Source organism: Paramormyrops kingsleyae, chromosome 7, assembly GCF_048594095.1.
Source record: "Paramormyrops kingsleyae isolate MSU_618 chromosome 7, PKINGS_0.4, whole genome shotgun sequence".
NCBI classification, from domain to species: domain Eukaryota; kingdom Metazoa; phylum Chordata; class Actinopteri; order Osteoglossiformes; family Mormyridae; genus Paramormyrops; species Paramormyrops kingsleyae.
The window spans coordinates 22366775-22388561 of NC_132803.1; the positions used below are offsets into that span (position 1 = coordinate 22366775).

Genomic DNA, 21787 nt, shown 5'->3' on the forward strand with positions numbered 1-21787 from the left:
ACAATTCTGAGGCGTGCCCAAATCTACGCAGAATTCATCTGTACAATTATCAAGACTGTTACACAAATTGGCCGAGATGGAATTCGCAAAGTATTTCACAAAGGAAACTGATAAATCATACAAGTGTACTATTCTTATCAAACGTATAGATGACAAGAATGTACAGCAAGAACAACAATGTGGTGAAACTGTTTCAGTGAAACATGAGTGTGCTACGCGAACAAGCGGAAGCCAGAGCAAAACGCGTGCAAGTTTTATATGGTTGTAGCATATCAAGTCTATAAAGTAAATTAAAGTATAAAAGCCTATAAAGTAAATATTGGTAATCAAATAAATTCGTTTTGTCATTCAAAGTAGGTCTAATAAGATTTTTTTTTTATTTCACGTAACGTAAAATTTTATTTTAGAGACGTGCTGCATCAACAGAAAAAAATTGAGGAATTTAAAACGTGTCTGTATATTCTTTAGGCTATTAAACCCACTGATTCCTTTATTTTTAAGCCTATTTTTGTGTGGAATGCCATTTCCAAACCTGTCCGTTGTTGCCGATAGGTTGCTTAAAAATAAATATTTTCTGTTCTGACTGGCAATGTTGCCGTTGCTCATATTTCTTTATGACATAAGGCTTCGGTTTAAGGTGACATTTGTTAGGCATGCAGATTATTTGTTCCTCTTTTAAATTGGAGCGAGCGTGGAGCGATTTGACTGGAGCGGGAGGACATTTTAGTGGAGCGAGGAGCGGTGTTGAGCGGAGCGGCTTAGTGCGAATTAGAGCGGAGGAGCGGGCGGAGCCAACAGCCTCGAGAGCGAGGAGCGGAAATTCTCACCGCTCCGCTCCGCTCACATGCTCTGATCTGAAGTTACTGCAGCCTGTTAAGCAGTGCACTGTAACATAGGCAGGGATGAGATACAGTTTGTTGGTTTATATATGAATGGCCAATGTTCAGACATGTTCTGAAAATGGCACATGAGTAAAAGATTTTCAAAAACTGTCAAATTTAAGTTTATGCCTGTCACTGGGTACCTCAGGGAGCACACACAGTCGAAAGACATGCAGTTATTTTAACTTGCACCTGAGACATGATCTGTGATGGGCTGGCTTCCTATTCAGGGTGTCCTGCTACAATTGTTGCTGCAATTACTGTCTGGGACTGTCTTCAGCTACACATCCCCCCCCCCCCCCGCCATTAGACCCCCACTGGGATACAGATTGTATTACAGATACTGTGGACAGAGAATACCTTAATGAATATCACGTGCACAGTTAGAAGCCTGATTGTGGTTTGAAGTTGGGTATGTGGATGGATGGATGGATGGATGTTCATATATATATGTGTGTGTGATAGAGAGAGAGTATTTGTATATATGAGTGTGTGTGTGTGGATTACGTTTATATTACATTGTGGGGACCAAATGTCCCCCATGATGTGATAAAAACCGGTTATTTTGACATTGCCGTTTTTCAGGTCCCCACAAAGATCTGCGAATGCAATCAAAAAAGTAAAAATGTGGTTTGCTTACTTATGGTTAAGGTTAGGGCTGGGTAGGGGTCAAGGTTGTCATGTTGGGATTAGAGTTTTCCCTAGAGAGTTGAATGGAGAGTCCCCACAAAGATGTAATTGCAAACCTGTGTGTGTGTTTCTGTGTGTTTGTGTCTGCAGAAGACACAAGGCATATGCCTGTGTAAAATATACATTTTTTGCAAACATCAGCCTGGTTCTTCTCTGTTTCTCATTAGTGAAGGGCTTCTTCCTTGCTTTACGGGACTTCAGTCCTGCTTCTAGGAGCCTGATACAAACTGTCCTAGCAGTGCACTTCACACCTGCACTTAATGTTTCCCATTCCTTTTGAAGGTTCTGATTCATAAGAAACTTTGGGATAAATTAACGGTCATCTCTGGCTTTAGAAAGTTGCTTCAGCCCTTTACCTGGCTGGTTTCTGGTTATTCCCAGTGTCTCCTGCTTCTCCTTGTTCCTGTGTACTGCTGTCTTAGAAACTCTGAGCCTGGAAGAAACCTGCAGCTCAGTGTCATCTTCTGCGAGTAGAATCAGGGTTAAACCAGGGTTTAAAAATGCAGATTTTTTAAAAATATAGAGTGGTCTCTTTTTTTTCCAGAGCTGTACATACACACACACACACACACACACACACACAGGCAGTCCTCCCGTTAAGAACCTCTGACTTAGGGAGAACTTGTACTTACGAATAGACTGCCATAAAGCCTATTATATAAAAATTCAGATTAAATACTGTACAATGGCCCATAAAAACAGATACACGCACTACTTTGTCATGCCCGTGGAAACATTAACCCGCTTCAGCGGTTCATCTGCTTGAGGTTCAGTACATGCTATATGTACTTACTTTTATCTTTACTATATTATTATTATTATTGTATTATTTTTTCAGCTTACCTACATATTTTACTTGGATCTCATTCATAATCCGGGGACTGCCTGTACGCCAAATGCTGCCGGGGGAGGCACTGATACCAAGTGGGTGCACAGCCAGCGACATGCCTCACAGTCACATGGAGGTCTGTGCTCAGGCTGTCACCTTTGGCTGCAGTGAAATGCAGACTGTCAGCAGGACACGCTTGGAGGTCTGTACGCAGGCTGTCGCCTTTGGCTGCAGTGAAATGCAGACTGTCAGCAGGACATGCTTGGAGGTCTGTGCGCAGGCTGTCGCCTTTGGCTGCAGTGAAATTCAGACTGTCAGCAGGACACGCTTGGTGGTCTGTGCGCAGGCTGTCACCTTTGTCTGCAGTGAAATGCAGACTGTCAGCAGGACACGCTTGGAGGTCTGTGCGCAGGCTGTCGCCTTTGGCTGCAGTGAAATGCAGACTGTCAGCAGGACACGCTTGGAGGTCTGTGCGCAGGCTGTCGCCTTTGGCTGCAGTGAAATGCAGACTGTCAGCAGGACTCACAGGAGCGTGCTAATCCATCTCTGACTGGACACCGGGCATTTATCCTTTGGTCTCCCTTGGCTTTTTTTCTTGAGGACATGATAAATAAATGTTGTCTGTGCAGTGAGTCCTGTTGCCAGGCTGCTTTCATGTCAAAGCCTCAGATGTTTGTTTTAATCAGCAAGGCTTCATTATTGATACCAAGGTGTCCTTTATTGCCATTCCTTCCTTTTTTTTCTTACTTATGGAAAATCCTAGCTCTATGGCCAGTAAAATACAAACCCCCCATTCTTTACTGCCTAATGAGATGCCTTTATTCCCAAGCTATAACTCAAAGCACAAAAGAAATTTGCAGCCTTTTTTACAAAGCTTAGCTCCCACACATACAGGAAAGAAAAGTACGAATTCAAGAGCTGTTGAGACGCTTTGACTGACTTTGTCTGTTAACTATAAGGCAAATTGCAACAGCTGATTTCCTAACACCAAGTTCTGCTGAAGTTCTGCTGAAGAAATGTTGTACCTGGCTGTGTTTTCTTTTTTGTAGTTTGATGGAACCTCAAGAAACCTACTTCATGTCATTGTATAAATACGGATCTTATCAGTGTAATTTTGTTGCATTTCTAGAATAACATCCCCTGGTGCTGATTGTTCCCTATCTGACAATGTAAATAACTTCACTTTTTCCTAAGAATTGCTCTGAACTGAGGTAAATCTGAAAAGGAAAGTGTGTCTCACTGCTGCTTCAAGCAAAAAGTCCAGCTGCTTCAGGAGACTATGTGAGACTATTCAGGAGACTATGTGAGACTATTCAGGAGACTATGTGTGCCTCACGCTGTTGCATGTATCCTGACAGATCTGCTAAGCAAGTAAATATGGTACTTTTACTGCATGCCATTATAGTCATAGTATTTTCATAATTTGCACAGCTATATATTTCAAGTTAGATAAACGTCAAGGAACGTTTAGTCTAGGAGAACATTATTTTATTATTATCGTGAATTTAGTGGTGTTTTTTAAGTCATTGAGAAGACTGGCCCTCTGGTGGTGACACAGAGCAACAACATCTTTTCTTTGTATTTTTCATGATGGATGGATGGATTTTTGCGTTGTATTTTATTCACTTAGCTGGTAGCCCTATTTAAAGAAAATGTAGTTAAACAATACTGTGGTATATTTGTTTTTATGGTGAGTGAATTTTATAATTCTTAGGAGGAGCAGTAAATGGAATGTGTGTTTTTCTCTGTTTTTATCAGAACATTTGATGCCTGCTTAGATTGGGAAGAACACGGCATGAAGATGTGAGTCTTTGGCTCTATTCTAAGAACAGTATGAGACAGATAGCAGGTCCCTCTTGAGGTGGCTGTTAAGAAAAGTGTTGGCATATTGGTGCAGTTCCCCAGCAAAACAATTAAGCTGTCCAGGGCATGCATATCCCTGTTAAAACAAGCAGTTTGTCTGGTCTTTGTACAAGTGAAAGTTACCAGTTAAAAAAGTTACTTGCTTCCATAATCTGAATGTTGCGTCTGTACTCTAATGATGTCAATGAAAAATGCCTGCATGCATGTCTGTCGCATAGTTTAAAAGCCATTGTTGTGAGTTTTTTTTTTTGCATATTAGCTGCATTTCACATGGTCTAACAGAACAGCTGTTTACATTTAGCCCATTCCCCACCATGGGAAGCTTTCAGGTTATTATAATTATTACACTTCTGCTTTGCCTTGGGGGGGTCTGCCGACTAGCTGTTTGACCGTATAGCAAATCGGTGTGTTTATATCTGAAAGACTAAGGATGCGCAGCAAGTACTGGTATAGGACTGCAGCATAGAGGTATAGGGCTGCAACATTCAGGTACAGAACTGCAGCATAGAGGTATAGGGCTGCAACATTCAGGTACAGGACTGCAGCATAGAGGTATAGGGCTGCAACATTCAGGTACAGGACTGCAGCATAGAGGTATAGGGCTGCAACATTCAGGTACAGGACTGCAGCATAGAGTTATAGGGCTGCAACATTCAGGTAGAGGACTGCAGCATAGAGGTATAGGGCTGCAACATTCAGGTACAGGACTGCAGCATATAGGTATAGGGCTGCAACATTCAGGTACAGGACTGCAGCATAGAGTTATAGGGCTGCAACATTCAGGTACAGGACTGCAGCATAGAGGTATAGGGCTGCAACATTCAGGTACAGGACTGCAGCATAGAGGTATAGGGCTGCAACATTCAGGTACAGGACTGCAGCATAGAGGTATAGGGCTGCAACATTCAGGTACAGGACTGCAGCATAGAGGTATAGGGCTGCAACATTCAGGTACAGGACTGCAGCATAGAGGTATAGGGCTGCAACATTCAGGTACAGAACTGCAGCATAGAGGTATAGGGCTGCAACATTCAGGTACAGGACTGCAGCATGGAGGTACAGGACTGTGGATTTCGTTTTCTGCATACTAACATTTTTCAGATGGATATTTGGGATTCCCCCCTTTCTGTCTGTGTTCTGTGTATGATAGATGGGTAGCTTTTGCTAATGTCGGTCTAGCCAACATCTGTGAACTTAATGCATGTTTGTCTGTAACCTGGAACATTTATGTGGTTACACAGCCTGCCTGGTTATTCTTCATTTTTCCATTTGGTTCATGTTCTAAAGTCAGCTGTAGTTCAGGACTTTTTTTGCTGTCATCAAAGTAAATGATTTATCTATGTCAATTGTTTTAGGTCTTGTCTCAGCTTTGGGACAAGTTACTGGTGTTTCCTGCTATCAGATACTCAGGTCACTGCTTCTTTGGTATCTGACTGTTATACATAATTCTTTGTTAGGCGTGTGGTAGCCATTCTGCCACTTCAGTTTCTTACACTAGAGCCTTGCCGATTTTGTGATTTATTGTTTGGGGGGGATTCTCTCTATTTTGAATTTGTATTTTTTTGTATATTTATATTTTGCCTTAATAAGTTGGCAAGAGCAACTCCTAGTTACATGCAGCTGCATTTGCCACAACATAATTTGGATGTTTTTTTACTCTCTCTTATTGCTACATGGATTGATATGTTAAAAAATAAAGTAGCTTTTCTCCTCTCACGTGTCAAGAATATTTTTCATTCGGTGTTTTCACTTTGATGCTTGACTGTATTAACAGATTACATCAGACAAGAAAAGGGCCGGTATCTAGAGTATATTGCTGCTGCTACAACAGCTAGCGATCTTAACTCCAGCAGTAAATGCTACAGTAACTAGCCCAGAAACACATCTTGAATGAAGGCGTGAGGAGGATTTTTGAATTTATCTGATAGCCTGTCAGATTTTCACAGCCTGTATTTAAGGCTAACTTGTACCCGTATGAAAGCAGGAATGCTGTGTTAATTGAGGCTTGTAGATGACGTCCAGTAGTTACTGGGTTTTACAAGTATTTAAGGATCTTGAAGGGATTATTAAGTACCTCAGAAGGTGCTGCTTCCAGTTCAGCCTTATAAGCGGTCACTCCCCCTTAGCAGGTGGGGCTGGCCTTTTATTGCATTCATTCCAACTACATCCACTCTGTAATTATGCAAGGCTTACTAGAATCAGTAGTGACTAGTAAGTAGGAATGCTGCTTTGCTTGGATTCTGGGCTGTGGCAGCCATGACTGTAGGTATGACAGCAGCACAGATCGCGCTGTTGCTGACAGCAAGTCGCCTTGTTTCTGAGGTAATAATTCTAATGTCTGGCATCATCGGTGCTTTAAATTGGCTGGACTTCGCTTTTGCAGGGTCAAACGTTTGTTGTTCCAGATGAGAGCAAGTGAACTACATGTGATTTTTGGAAAAAGCACAAGGTTGCGTTACACCCTGGGGAGGGTGATCCCTGGAAGATTGCAGTGTGATTTTGTACTTATAATTATGAAATGTTCGTCCTGCTGAAGCAAGGGTTCAGCCTTGATGGAAGGCTTCAGATGACTTTTGGTGTTTGTCCTTTTGGCCTTTGTTAGCATTTCTTCTAAACTACAACAGCCATGCTTTGAAACGAGTCTCTGGTTTTCATGTAGTGCCAAAAAGGTTTGCTCCACCTCACATTTCCTCGTCTGTAGGGCGGCAGTAGGATTTCTTTTTCTTGTCTCTGAGTTGCTGCCAGGCTGCGTTCTCAGAAGAATGCGGAGTCGGGCTGCCTTTGGCTCTGCAGCCCGTTTCATGTTTGCGTGGCGTGCACCCAGAGGAGCGCCCAGACCTCTCATCAGCTCCCTGACTCAGCTCAGGCTGCTGGGTGACATTTCTGAGGGTCCTCCAGCTTCATGTGAGGATATCTCTGTCCCTTATGCTGCCAAGAGCAGCAGTCGTTCCACTTGGATGCCGGAATGAGCTCCTCCCTGAATGTTCCAGCTTTGATGACTGATCATTTTAACACCATATAAAGTTAAAATACATGAAAGAGATGCTGTTTATTCCTCAGCGTACTAAGATAGATGGCCTTCTTATTAAGGACCCAGAGCTACGCAAGACTGAAGTTGTTTTTCTTTTGCAATACTGGCAGCTATTCTTCATGGATTAAAAATTTCTGAATCAGAACTTAAAGTCAACTGGTTTGCGAGCAGCAGGCTGTATCTTTTCTTTGCTATAGATGCCAACAGCATATTTTATCTGTAGACTGAATGCTGCATTTTGCATTTCTCTGTTATATACAGCCACTTAAATTAAGTTGCCCATTAGGCCAACAGCAAACTAGAATTGATTTTTTTCCCAACCTGACTGTGTCCTAGACAGAATAATTGGAATGAATCATTTCTGTTTGGCTGCTTGGAGTACCTGTTAGTATTCTAGCATTCTCTGAACACACAGAGTGCTTATTGTTACTCCAGCTGCAGAACAGGTACTCTGCCTTGCCCTGCCTTTGTTTGTTTAAGCTGCCTTGGTGCATAGTCATCCAACCCCAGACAGAAGTTTCATTGAAACCTGCTACTTGCTGCATGGTTGTCATTTATGTTCCTCTCTACACAAAACTAAGCGATTTCTTTGCAGCAACACCACTGATTATTGTTTGGGCTTTTTAAATAGGATTTGCTAAGCTTTTTTAGTGACCTTGTGTTTGTGGGTGTGTGTGTCTGGGTGGTTGTGTGTGTGTGTTTTTGTTTATTTTTTTGCTGTTTTTTTTCTCAGACTTTGTAGGGAACATTTGTTCCCAGGTAGTCAGGGATCAGCATGTCATCCCTGCAAAGTGCCTGAGTAGTAATAATTTCTAAAGGTCACTCGGGCTACATTACAGACAGTTGCACTGACCTGCAGAAGACATCATTTCTATGTTATCTTATGTCTTCGAGTCGCTGAGAGTGTGCTCCAGGGTGAGAGTGCTGAGGGTGTGCTCCAAGGTAAGAGTGCTGTGCTTTTGTTCCGGGGTTGAGAGTGCTGAGGGTGTGCTTTGGGGTGAGAGCTCTGAGCATGTGCTCATTGGTGAGAGTTCTGAGAGTATCCTTTGGGGTGAGAGTGCTGAGAGTGTGCTCCAGTGTGAGAGTGCTGAGAGTGTGCTCCAGGGTGAGAGTTCTGAGAGTATCCTTTGGGGTGAGAGTGCTGAGAGTGTGCTCCAGTGTGAGAGTGCTGAGAGTGTGCTCCAGGGTGAGAGTGCTGAGAGTGTGCTCCAGTGTGAGAGTGCTGAGAGTGTGCTCCAGGGTGAGAGTGCTGAGAGTATCCTCTGAGGTGAGAGCTCTTAGAGTATCCTCTGGGATGAGAGCTCTCAGCATGTGCTCCTTGGGTATAGTGCTGAGAGTATCCTCTGGGTTAGAGTGCTGAGAGTATCCTCTGGGGTGAGAGTGCTGAGAGTATCCTCTGGGGTGAGAGTGCTGAGAGTATCCTCTGGGGTGAGAGCTCTGAGCATGTACTCCTTGGTGAGAATGTTGAGTCTGTTTTGGCACAAATACAGATGCTTTTGGCAGACATTTTTGAGGATGTTTTCTCTTGCCACAGATTTCCTTTATGTTTGTCAATAACTGGAAAATGCATAATGTTGGCAAATAAGCAAACATTCATAAAAATCATTTCGATGTAGAAAGAACAGCCTCATTTAAATGAACAACATTCTGCTCTTTGTTTTGCAAAAGGTGATATTTTGTATATATTTTCCTTTGGTATTTGATTTTACTGTATAAATAAAAGGTATAACATTATTACAAATCTTAATTTCTTTTTTTAACGTAACAGTACTTCTAACTATGAATATCATTTAAATGTTACATATTGCTTTTCATTTATAACTGGAGAAGTTATAAGTTTGGGGGTAGTGTTTTAATAATTTCTATTGTAATAAGAAAGAAATCTCAGTGAATACAATCATGAACAGGACATGCACTGCTTGCAAGGTACCTCACTGATTGTGGCTGTGGCTGCTGACAGAGATCTAGGCGTGGAGAAGCTGTTTCTGTGGATACAAAGCCTCAGCATTCCGAAGACCCCAGAGTTCATTTAGCAGTTTAATGTCTGTTGCCATTATGCTTTCAGACAGGCTGATTTCAGGCATAAATAAACCGTGATTCCCGGAGAGATGACAGGTTTGTCACTGACTGTACCCTAAACTTATAATAACCTTATTTTCTAAAATTTCTCTTTATATTTAGCATAGTTATTATGTCAGTGAAATGGCCAGAGTTATGACCTCATCTTCCCTCCTGTAATTCCCCTGTGAAATTATACCGGGAGCAAAGCAAGCTGCAGATCTCCTTCCAACTCCCCTCTTCTGTCGGAAAGTGAAACCTTTTGTAATGCAAGCCAAGGCAAAGGAAACAAATGCTGCAGCAAAAGCAGAGTCTCTTTTTGGGACATCTTTGTGTTTTTCTTTTCTGTAACCCTTGTGATTGGCTGGCATCCCACGCTGGATCTTCCCCTGCCTTGCGCCCAGTACTGCTTGGCTCAGCAGAACTGGGAGACCCCCTACTGAATAACCACTAATTTATGTCTTTATCCAAATAATTTGAACCCATAGTATTATTCTTGTCTGCAGCAGCTCACATCCTGGATTCCTTAACTTTTAAATCCATGCTTCCCTGAAGTTCAAGAATATCCCTAGTATCAATGTTATCAATAGCAAGATATATTTATATAATGTACATTTTTTAAGGATCCTTGAATGTCCTACTTCCTCTTCCTACCCCCCACCCCACCCCCCACCCCCCCCGGCACCCTTGTGTAGATGCACAGTATATTACACACATTCTTAAAGAGAAATAGCATAATACGTTTTACAGCAATGCTTTGTCCAAATCTGGACGGTATGCATAGTCATAGATATTCTTACAGCATGATTTTTTTGTAGACATAATTCCAGTGATCATGGCCAACTTGGTCTCATCATCGCCGGCTATGTGACTTGTATGTGTCTCTTTGACGTGATTCAGAATAGTTATCAACCCAATTCACTTACAACTCTAGGGCCATGTAAAATCTCAGCTTTTTTATAACTGACTGTATGTAATACAGTATGTGATACTTGTAATATAAGTAGCATTGCTGTTTTGTCTAAATGGAGAATTTTTCAGGAAGTCACAGGCATGCTCTTGAATCTTTATTGGTTATTCTTCTGCAGTGCCTCAGTTGTCCAGATGAGGGCAGGGCAAACGCACTTTTTGTGAAGCTGTGCAACATTAGTTAATAGCCCAATATCTATCTATGTTTCATAGTTAGGTTTCTTGCAAATCTTTCATGAGTATAAAAGTTTAATCCATGATTAAGGAATTCATTTGCCCATATTAAATGTCACCCCAAACTCCTACGTCCAAAGCTAATATTTATGTTAATCTTCAGAAGCAACAGGCTTATACACAGATAAATATTATGGAAAACTGCTTTGCATTGCATGTTCAGACTCATTTCATTAAATTAGTAGCATGCAGAAGAAATGAAAGCAAGAATCTTCTAGTGGGATCTGTAACTTCTAACACGCAAATAAAAATGGTGGCTGATGAAGCCCAAGCCAAGAGGCGAGATAGAATCTCGCAGCCGGCGGCATTTTGGGCCAAAACCTGGCAGACTCTATAGTAAAAGGTCTCCTGTGAAGAGCAGGAGGCTGCTGCACATTTGTAGCCTAAGAGTAAAAACCTCAAAGCACTCGACAAAGTAGGCGATGTGGAAGAAAGTGAACATCTCAGCTCAGAATGTGAGCCGGAAGAGTGCAAAACCAAAACAGGTGAGCGGGAACAGCATCTTTCTTTGAAATGCATTTTTGTCCCTCGTTGTATTAATTACCGCAACTTCCTTTATTTAGGTTGTGTGCAGGCATGTTAACCATGTACATGTGGGTCTATCCTGCCCCTCTGTCGCCTTACATCAAGGTTGCTCTCTTGTGTACTTGAACCCTGGACTGGCTTCTGTGAGCGTGGCTGCAGTCTGCTTTTCATTCTGATGGTTGTGTGCTTGGTAAGAAATAGACCCATTATCCAGAATAATGGGGTTGATCTTGCTGGTTCTCTTACCCATTTAAGACTGATTACATGGCTCAGTGTGCACAAAGCTTGAATTTTTCTTCATGCCATGTGTTTGCTCCCTGTTGTCACGTCCTTGTTATTCCACCAGCTTCTATTTTGTGTCAAAACTTGAGAAGTCCAGACCTGATATTGTGTTTCAAAAACTCTGGGATTCCATGTAACATTTCCTGTGTTTCTGCAAGGCAAATTTGAATGACAGTTTTGCGCTCAAAAATCCCCAAGTCATTATTCAGATCCGCTAATTAAAATGAATGGTCAGGGCGTATTTCAGCTGGCCCAGCATCATTTCTGAAAGTCACATTGCTGAAGGGAAGAGCTGCGGAGGGACCAATAAACTGTAGCTGTTTGTGTTGAGAAGAGTGCGACTTCACCATTAATTCAATCTGAACAGTGGCCTCCAAATATAGCTGGCAGTGCTGACAGGGTGGGGAAAGGGGAGGCCTTGTTAGCAGCCTCGGATGCCAGCTTCATCACAAAAATACCTTAAAACAAACAAATACAGCTGCAGCCAACCTACCTCCCTGCTACAGAGGGTTCACTCAGGGGTCAGGGCGCTTTGCTGTCTCTGATGTGAGCTTCGCCTCTGTGGCCTTCTTATTGGCCAGTGGGCCTTGTGGAACCTTCTACGCCACCACCTTATCCCATGTTCTTTGGATGCTGTAGATGTATGGAATGAAAATGGATTTGCCCAAATCGAATCCTAACTTCCATCAAATCATGTGCTTTATCGCTTGGAGCCCCTGCCTCCATTTCTAATTTCCGTTCCATTTGTGATTTTCCACACGAAAGGTTCATAAGTGAATTTTGAAATTGTCATACAAACTAATTGGCTTCCTCTCTGTAAGCCTGTTGTGACACTGAAAGCATGGCTTCTGAGTGCAGTCTGAATAAGGCGGCCGCGTCAGTGAAACCTCATCCCAGGGTATCAGCAGTCTCCTCCTTGTAAGTTCTGTATCCCAGACACAGTACTGGGTCTCTGCAGTTTGGGCTAAAGAGTTTTTCTTTTAAATTGTTGAAAAAGGTGAAAAAAGTCATACTTATTTGACATTTCTGCTGTTATTTTCCCTGTTTTGTGTTCTGAATTATAAGCACAATAGATTGCAGATCATCTAATATGAGTAGACATGTAAGGTTATAGGATGGATGGATGAAAAAATAAGATCATGTTGCATGCATAAGGTTGGGACATTTGGACATAATGAAACCAGCTGAGGAATATGTGACATTCTACTACAGATTCTACTGCTGTAACTCTCTTGTTTGAACTTGATTCCCATTTTCCTGTGCCGATTTGGACACAAAATGATGAGGATATTATGTAAGATCCATGCAAATATAAATAATTACAACACAAAGTATGTATTTCTCTTTTGCTCTGTAATTTGTTCACTTTGGCACAAATGGAAACATGAGAGTTACGTATTTTAGGGCTGTACGGCTTTGTGGGAAATTAAGTCATTAAGAACAACACAGCAGATCAATTTATTGACAATGTGTTAAATGTATTTTATGTAATCACGGTCTTTTCTCGTATCATTTTACGGTGTTTTTGAATGACCTTTGTCATCTCATATTTCTTTGCATAAGAGCCCAGTAGAGGTTATTTTATTTGAGCTTTTTTTAGTGTTACCTTTACTTGATTTTCTGTTATTTGAAAATCAGTTGCACTGTTGAAAGATTAAGGTGCATAAACTTACGGCATGATTATAACAACAGTGTTGCAGTCATTGCCACGCTTGTATCTGGATGCCTTGAGATACCAGGAGTTCAATAACTTGTCCTTTCTGCCAAAGTGAGCCTTGTTCTTGAGCCCCAGTTTAACTATACAAAATCTCGAGAGTCTTTCAGACCAACGTTAATTATGTGACTATTCACTGGCAACATAAAAATGTTTTGATCCTCACAAGGATTCGTATTGTTCAATGCTATTGCAGGAGACACTGAACGCAGCCTCTTAGTCTGCTTCAATGTCAAGGAAGAAAAATCAAGAACTAGCTATAATTAAAGATGGAGATACACATGTTAATTTGGTACATATCTTTTTTTTCAGAACTTACCAGTAATACCTTGTACTTTTTCACGAGCATCTACTGTAAATGACATATCTTGCGTTTTGACCCCTTCAGCCATGTATGTTAGTGTGCGTACTAGCTGCTACTACATGAGTCATATTTAATGTTTAACTGCAGTGTCTCTTGTTATTCCGCACCCTCCCCATTCCCTCTGTCCCCCCTGTACTCCTTATTCAGCATCCAGCAAACACCCCAACAGACAAGAGGGTCGCCATTTTAAGCCCATTTCCTCATTGCTTTACGCAAAGCACCCATGCAAATATTTAGATTTTACTCTTTATCACTTTATACAGCTGGAAGTGAATAGAACAGATACAAGTTAAGCAGCTTTACTCTCAGGTAAAACAGCTAGTTACTTCTTGCATTAAATTGTGTGCAGTTCTTAGTTGGAATCTACAGTAACCAGTTATTTTCTGACTGAACGTCGGCCTTCTTTGAGAGTTGCTTCCCAAGCGATATATTCTTCTGCGAGATCCTTTCATAAATGGCTTCTCCCAGTGAACATGGTTGTGGCGTCTTATGGTAGTTAAGTGGAAATTTCAGCAGCCTGAGTGGCTATAGGTCATCGCCGGATCTCTGCTCCTCACAGACAATTCTGATGAGTGTCCTTTGCAATACAGCTTGACAGAGTTTTTGAAGCTGAATGGGTAACATGCAGTGAGCTTCAGAAATGCAACCTCCTGCTTTAATGGGCTCCCAGCTGAGACACTCTGAATGATGAACAGCTAATGCGTTAGTGGCCTGGAGAGTGTAGGGAAGGACAAAGGGCTGTTTTGTAATGTACATCTGTGTGACGCAGGTGTCACAGAGTCAGCCATGATGGAATTTACATGACAAACATCTAGTGGCAATTTAAAAATGTGACATTGACTGACAGTGATGTCCACTAACAGCTAAATGGTTCTGTGTCACAATCATGCATAATCAAGTTTCCATTTCCATCTAACATTGCTTTGATGCAATTACTGTGAGAGTGCAAAGCAATATGGACAGGAAAACCTCAGATAAATAATGTTTGTGAAAGAGGGTTTTGTGGGAGATCATAGTATCGGTGAAATTTAAACCTTGGCCATACTTATGATTATGTATCGCTCAAAGTCGATGATTCTCTTATACTCCTCAGTGATTCTGTTATACTCCCCAGTGATTCTTTTATACTCCTCAGTGATTCGGTTATACTCCTCAGTGATTCTCTTATACTCCTCAATGATTCACTTATACTGCTCAGTGATTCTCTTATCCTCCCCAGTGATTCTCTTATATGCCTCAATGATTCTCTTATACTCTTTAGTGATTCCCTTATACTCTTTAGTGATTCTCTTATACTCCTCAGTGATTCTCTTATACTCCTCAATGATTCTCTTAAACTGATGATCTTTTATATTTCTCCTCAAGAGTGTTTTGCCACCCACTTCATAAATCTCAGCATAATCTTCACATTTTAAAGTTTCCTTTAAAAAAAAAGCACGCTCAGAATAGGAATTCTCCCACAATCCACTGGGATAAAGACCCTCTGTCATGCTGTACGCAAACACAGAAACACTGCCTAGGGAGAAACATTCGTCCCCATGGAATGTAGGTCTTCGCTTTGTGATGTTTCTGTCATCGGGAGGCATGAGAACAGGAAGTAGCCCCAAGTCTCACAGATTGACCTGTTTTTCTCACTGTGTTTATAGCAGCGTGCCAATATTATTTCTTCTGCTTACATTATAATTATTTTATTAATAGAAATCTTGGTGCAATTCACTATATTGGACCATATTATATTATATTATATTATATAATTTTATTATACACAAAACATGGGCTAATTTTCACATAATTGTCCTAACTTGTGCTAACTGTATACTTTATTATTATTATTATATTATGGTCACTCTTTTGTCTTAAATTAATTTAAGTAGATGTTAGATGTATCACCTACAATTGTAACTGCATGATGGAAAAAGATCAGCAGTAACTGGAAGGAGACTGGGAATAGTGGTGTCTGCTTTTTGGGAAGATGTCTTGTGTTGTTTGTAATATATACATTTTTTGTTCATTTCCTGTACATAAAATGTACCTTCCTTTTCATCTGCTATTCATTCTGGCACGATACTAACATTCATTAAATTGCTGGTTTACTTTTTGCTTCTGTGAAATACTATATAAATGATTGTTTTAAGTGTTGTCTTAATTTACTTCTGCCTGTGATAATTGTGTCATCAAGCTAAGAGTTTTTGTCACTTTAGATGTTTAGGTCATTGGGATTCATGAAGTGCTTCTCTTTGAGGACAGGGAAGATCTCAGCTGTGATCAGAAATCACATCTCCTCCACTGCGGCTTGTTTTCTGCTTAGCTCTCTAAGACCTTTGTCTAAAACAACAGGCTAGATGTGCTAATAGCATGTTAAAACAGTAGTTTACTTAAGAAATATTTGGCTTGCACAGATGCCTTCCGAAAAAAATGTGTAGGAGCTCCCAGGGGTGACATTTCCAGTGTTTACCCCACAGCAGATTTCTCGGGGTGTGAATTCCTAGCACTCCTTGTATTGCCCGTATGCGCTGCTGCTGCCCTTTCTGCAGAGCCTGGCTGTTTACGGAAAGCAATCCCAATAAGCCTCCAGGGAAGTGTCCCTAAAAACGCAAGCCATGCATCCAGCTGTGCTTGGAAAATTTTTGATAAATCAGACCTGTTTTTCTTGTTGGAGCCAGTCAATTAACATAATAAATGTCATCTGTTTCTTTTTTTCTCTCAGTGTGTAATAAGTAGCAATAAATAACCACTTTATTATAAGACGTTAAAAATTCCCACAAGGATTTTCCCTTCCCTCATTGGCCAAATCATCCTGAGAACTTATAAAAACTATTTCAAATTTTTTTCTTCTTGCTTATATTCTAAGTAAACTGCACCACAAAAATGGCAATTCGTGTCATGCAAGCCCACTTCTGTGATACTCAGATGCTGTGTACTTCAAATTGGGCTCATGCTAGGGGACGCTGGTGAAATCGAGCAGCAGCACTCCCCTGGAACGCTTCTCGGGGGGGGCAGAAGAGGCGCGTTTGGGGGGGAGTCTGTCAGGGTGGCACACCGCCTGCTCACTCTGAGGGCCGCCCCCCTCTTTGTCCCTGCCTGGCTGCGAACGGCCCCGTCTGCCCCCCAGCTGCCGGACCTGAGCAGCCCCCCCCCCAGCCACTCTCAGCTTTGCTTAGAGCGAGCGCCGCTTCCTCTGAGCGGGCTCCCGTGAAAACCTGGAATTAGCAAGGAGCCACCGGGCTGGAATGTGCTTGCAGGAACCTTGGAGTCCCTCAGAATTCACGGCTCACGCCGTTCACCTAGTCATTCAGCTTTGGAAACTTTTTTTTAATCAAAAGTATTCGCAGCATGTTTTCTTTCTAGTATCATGACATTAAACATTTTTAGGAAAGTTCAGACCGCCAAACTATTTAAATCTCACAGACAGACCTTGATTCATTTGCAGTATTTCTGACTGCCTTTGTGCCTGTACTCACAACTCCAGCACTCAAGCAAATCTGTACCTGCTTAAATATGTTTAGCATTTATAATTTTATAATTGAATAATTTTGTTGGTAGGAGTTGCTTTTTAAGAAGAAAACATTATGGATTGCTTTGGTGTGGTACAGAAAATAGAGATAGTCACCCATAGCACATTTGATTTTGATTTAGATAATTCAGAGAATGACTTCCACATGTCTCATATTAGTTCTGCCTGAGTTCCATACACTCCCATCCCAGTCCCGCTTTTGGCTTCGCAGATCCAGGCCGGGTTTTACCCTAAACCCAACTTTTGTTCTTTCATCAATGGCATACCAACTGCTTCTCTCGGTCCAAGTAAAACAGACTTATCTGCTGGAAGGGGGACTACATTGTTTGCTTCCTCTGGGAGTGAAGTTAGCGTTTCTCAAGATTTCAAGCTCCTCTCACCCACCAGAGCTGCGGAGAAGTGAGTTAATCATGGCACTGGCAGTGATATTTTAGGGATCCACTGCTGAAGTTTGGGAGTTGTGAGCAAAACTTGTGGAGACAAGACAGGACGGAGCACAGCGACCGGGGGATTTGTGCCTGTTTTGGACTATGTCGAGCACAGTGAGGAAAAGTTCTGGCAGACCCTCCTACTACTACCGGCTACTGGGCCGGACCCGCTTACAGCGACAGCGCAGTCGGTCTCGCAGTCGGAGTCGTCCTGCAAACAGGGGTAACTGCCACTGCCTGTCACTCTCTGCCTCCCACACACTTCAGAAAAACCTGTAGCCAACTTCCCTTCTGCCTTCTAAAATGCGTTATGATACTAGCTGACTCATTTAAACATTAATAATGCACCCTCTGCAATAATGTGAAGTAATGTAGCTGAGACTGGGATTTGCATTGAATGGCTCAAAAAGTAGGAAAACAGAACTTGGTTCTGGTTTTACTTGATGAACACACTGAAAATAAGTGAGCACATCCATGTTGCGACGCTGTCTTCTGTCTGAGGTACCGCTAACGGGCCGGTTAGAATTCCTCCGTGCAGAATGCACTGTGTGTCCATTTGTGAAGCAGGAAGGGAGACGCGCGGAGTCTCGTCCGCTCCTGGCATGTTGTGTACACACTGGCCCGGTTGCTGGTGGCCGTGCTTCCTGTACTGCAGTGCGCGGGGTGTAGTGAGAGCCCGCTTTGATCCTCCCCCCCAGGTGAGCTCTAGCTGACCTTCGCACAGTGCCATAACATGCAGCATGTGACGCTATTTGCTGTGTCCTGTGCCAGCTGTCCCCGCCGTATTATCAGCTGCTGTGTCGGTGGCACTAACCTCCCTCAGTCCCGCAGATCCGTAGCTCTGCCTCTACAGGTTTAAAATTGGGTCCTGTTTCACTCCACCAAACTTCTCCTGAGGCTCAGCTTTAACTAATGTAACTAATTTATTTTGTTTGTCAGAATAAGAAAGACAAAGCAGGCTAATGGAATGTGGAGATTGTGTTGTTAAATAAATATCTCATCAGGATCATACTAGTGTAAGTGCCTGGATGAGTGGTGCAAATAATCAGAAATGATTTTAGATGTTTTTATTCGGTCATTATGACTGAGGTATCCTTTTTTTATTTTATTTTTGACAAAAAGAGAGTGGGATTATATTAATAATCTGAATACTGAGGGGACTGTTTGGCTTGTAACAGAATAGATTTGCAGGTGATCTTTTTATCTTAGGGAAATTATTGTACTTTTTTCTGCCCATGCTGTATTGCTCCCGCATTGTTCAGAAGTGTTTATATGGCAGTTATCGTTGCGTTGCTATGGAAAGATTGTATATCTGCTCGAGCCAAACAATAAGAACCGTTGGCTGAAATTTCAATATTCAAAATGCAATAAAGGAATCCGTTGTGCTGCCCCAACCTTATGATCAGATTAGACAAAGAAAGTTTCCTCCATAGTCCTGTCTGTTTGTAGACGAAGGCTGTAAAGATAAGGTTTATCTGGCGTTCCTTTGAATGTGTCCTTTAGTAACATGAAATGGGAGCTGCCTGTTTCCTTGAATAACAGATACAGCTAAGATTAAAAAAAGAGCAGTAAACAACAAATCTTTAACCATGCCATGTGATACTATCTCTTCATTTTTAATGTTATTGAACAATAGATCTCACACTATGTTAACTCTTAAATTGCAAAATAAATTGTTATTGTACAAAAGGGCGCCCTATCTTTCAAGTCATCTTAAAGGCACCTGCACGCTCCCCGCACATTGCACAAATCACGCACACGATTCTTTGCTTGTGCTGTGGGGTTTCTCCACGGGGCTGACAGTGCGACATACCCGTTTGCCCAGCTGCCAAAAAGGCCGATTCGTCTCCTGTGCTATAAAACGGGCTGCCTTTGAGGGTTCGCCAGCTGACAGGGTGGCGTTACGAATATTGTCTTTGGATCTCTGACAGATGGATCCCCTCAGTTTTCAAAAGAATTTTGATGCATTTAGGGGAGTTTCTCCACACAGGAAAAACAAATGACAGACGGAGCTTTGGTATGGTGTAAGGACAGATGTTTTCTTTACACTTTCATGCAAAAATACATTTAGTTCATTATACATTCTGGTTGTTCTTTCTTTCTTTCTTTCTTTTGCCATGTACCTCTTCAGTTGCAGTCCCAATGCTCATCAGTTCGCTGACACCTCATAGTACATATGATGGCATGTAGCATGCCTTGATATTTAGCAAAGCAGGCAGTGCAGTTATGCATGAACATGTGTGGCTGATTTCCTGCTTCTGCTGAATTTGATTCATCACACCATACGTATCAGAACTAATTCCGGTCTTTATATAAGGTGCAATTGTTTGGTGTGACACAGCAGGGACCTCAGCTTGTGTCTTTGTTATTGAAAAACACACAGAAAACTCTCATTATGTGAGCTGGGGCACATCTTATCTCAACACTAAGCCTGTTTGTCTCTGAGGTCTCGACACACGTCCTGTGATTCTTCAGCATTCCAAGTGACGCAAGATGGAAACAGGTTGGATCCTCTCTATAGTGTAATGTCACCTTACAAGGAGCTGGATATGCAGACTGGATTGGGCTATATGAGTATTTTCCCCCAAAAAATACTGGGACTAGTACACTGCAATCTGTCAGATCATGACTGATCATTCTGGAAAGAAGCCTGTTTATGTTTCTAATGTCTCTAAAGAGCATCTTGATGTGCTGCTGTCTCAACATCTTTATCAATTCATTACAGATTAGTAGCTGCCAAAGTACTTCCCTGAACTCCCTGAGAATGTTATATAATGTATGTCAGGCAAGAAAAAAAAAGGTGTCAGACGTTACATAGATCAAGAATGCAGACAGCTGACATTGACTAGGATGATAAATCATAAGTGATTCTAATGTGATTTGTCTACGGAAACCTGCTTCCCAGTGCCTCACTGACATCATTGCCATGTTCTGTGGCCGGACCTGCATGTATCGCGGCCTCTCGGAAGTAGGTTGTATGAACTCAACAGTCAACAGTCTCTTCCAGGAATTCAAGGCTCTGTTTCGCCCACTGTGGAAACATGGACTTCCTTCTGCGGCGTGTTCCCACAAATGATTTAAAGACAAAGGACAGTATTAACTAAGCAAAACAAGTTAACTTTTTTCACTGTCTATCAGGAAGCACAGCAACCTTTTAGCCCTCTTGACTAATTAAAACGCACGTGATAAATGACGTTGCAGTCAGGCTGCAACTGCAGCCATGTCCTTAACATTCACTACCATCATTGCTTTACAGTTACAGATGTGCTTAGTAAACTGAGCTGAAGACCAAAGTCTGTCACCAAGAGTCCCCCCCTTACTCCAAGGCGAGACATTACCACATACATAATACTACTGGAGGTGCTACGCTAGACTAACTTTACAAGAGTGAGCTCACAACCAAGACGTATGAGTCTTTCACTCCAAGGCTTCAACGAGTGAGTGTGCTTCTGCATTTTGGGTACCTCAGATGAAGTGATAATTAGAGTAAAATATCAGCAATAGAGTCTGTGTGGCCCACAGTGAGGATTATGTATGATGTGTGCTATGATGAAACAGATTGCAAAGAATCATTGCTCACATTAACCACATTAAAATATATTGAAATTAATGTGTTCCTGAACCATGGTGTGTTTGTCAACAGTTGCCTCAAATTGAGCATGACCTAAAGAAAATATTGTGTCCGTTCATAAGCTAGGAGACTCATGAAGACTGGATTGCAGTTAAATTAAGATTAAATCAAGACGAATATGTATAATTAATGTATAATTTCCTTTTGGAAGCTCATTTTCTTGCACAGAAACAGTTGGCCAATTATTACTCTCTGGCTGGCTAGGCCTATTTATTTATGGCTGTGTAGATTAATCGAAGCCTGTCGACACTGTAACCCTGAAATTGATGGCTCTGATGCTGTGTGGATTAGTAGAACTTATTAATTTGCGTCCTTTATCATTTGTCTGCATTGTCAACAAGTGAAATTACAATCATTTTTGAAAATCACTTGAGAATATTCATCAGGGTCTTTCTTAGCGAGGGTGGGGGATATAGCTGTAGATAATATGTCACCGCACAAAATGACCATGTATGTGCGAACCACAACCCAGACAGCACAACCAGAGTTACACTCATTTGTAATCCTATAACAGTTCTATTACAGACCATCAATGACTGACTAGCCCAAACCACCATTGCCAGTAACCTGCCATTACAGTCATGCATTGCTGAAAGACGGGATACGCTCTGACAGGCGATTTTGTGGATGTGCGAACATCATTGAGAGATCATCACTTACACAAACCTAGGTGGTATAGCCTACTACACCCTCGGGCTACAGAAAACCCCATATATATATGTGTGTGTGTTTATATATATATATATATATGTGTGTGTGTGTGTGTGTGTGTGT

The 21787-nt window shown here is 41.8% G+C and overlaps 1 protein-coding gene across 12 annotated transcripts in view; it reads left to right on the top strand.

Annotated features, from left to right (window-relative positions):
- LOC111841820 (disabled homolog 2-interacting protein-like) overlaps window positions 1–21787 on the top strand; it is a 213930-nt gene that overhangs the window by 74520 nt on the left and 117623 nt on the right. Inside the window, exon 1 of one of the 12 annotated variants that reach the window (XM_072714507.1) lies at window positions 8117–8236. The exons of 9 other annotated variants lie outside the window; for them this stretch is intronic. In XM_072714507.1, the coding sequence (XP_072570608.1) occupies window positions 8168–8236 (69 nt within the window). In that variant the 5' untranslated portion in view covers window positions 8117–8167. Of the gene's footprint in view, window positions 1–8116; window positions 8237–17217; window positions 17606–21787 lie in introns of those variants that run through there. 2 more of the 12 variants (XM_023807878.2, XM_023807872.2) reach the window with 2 other exon arrangements.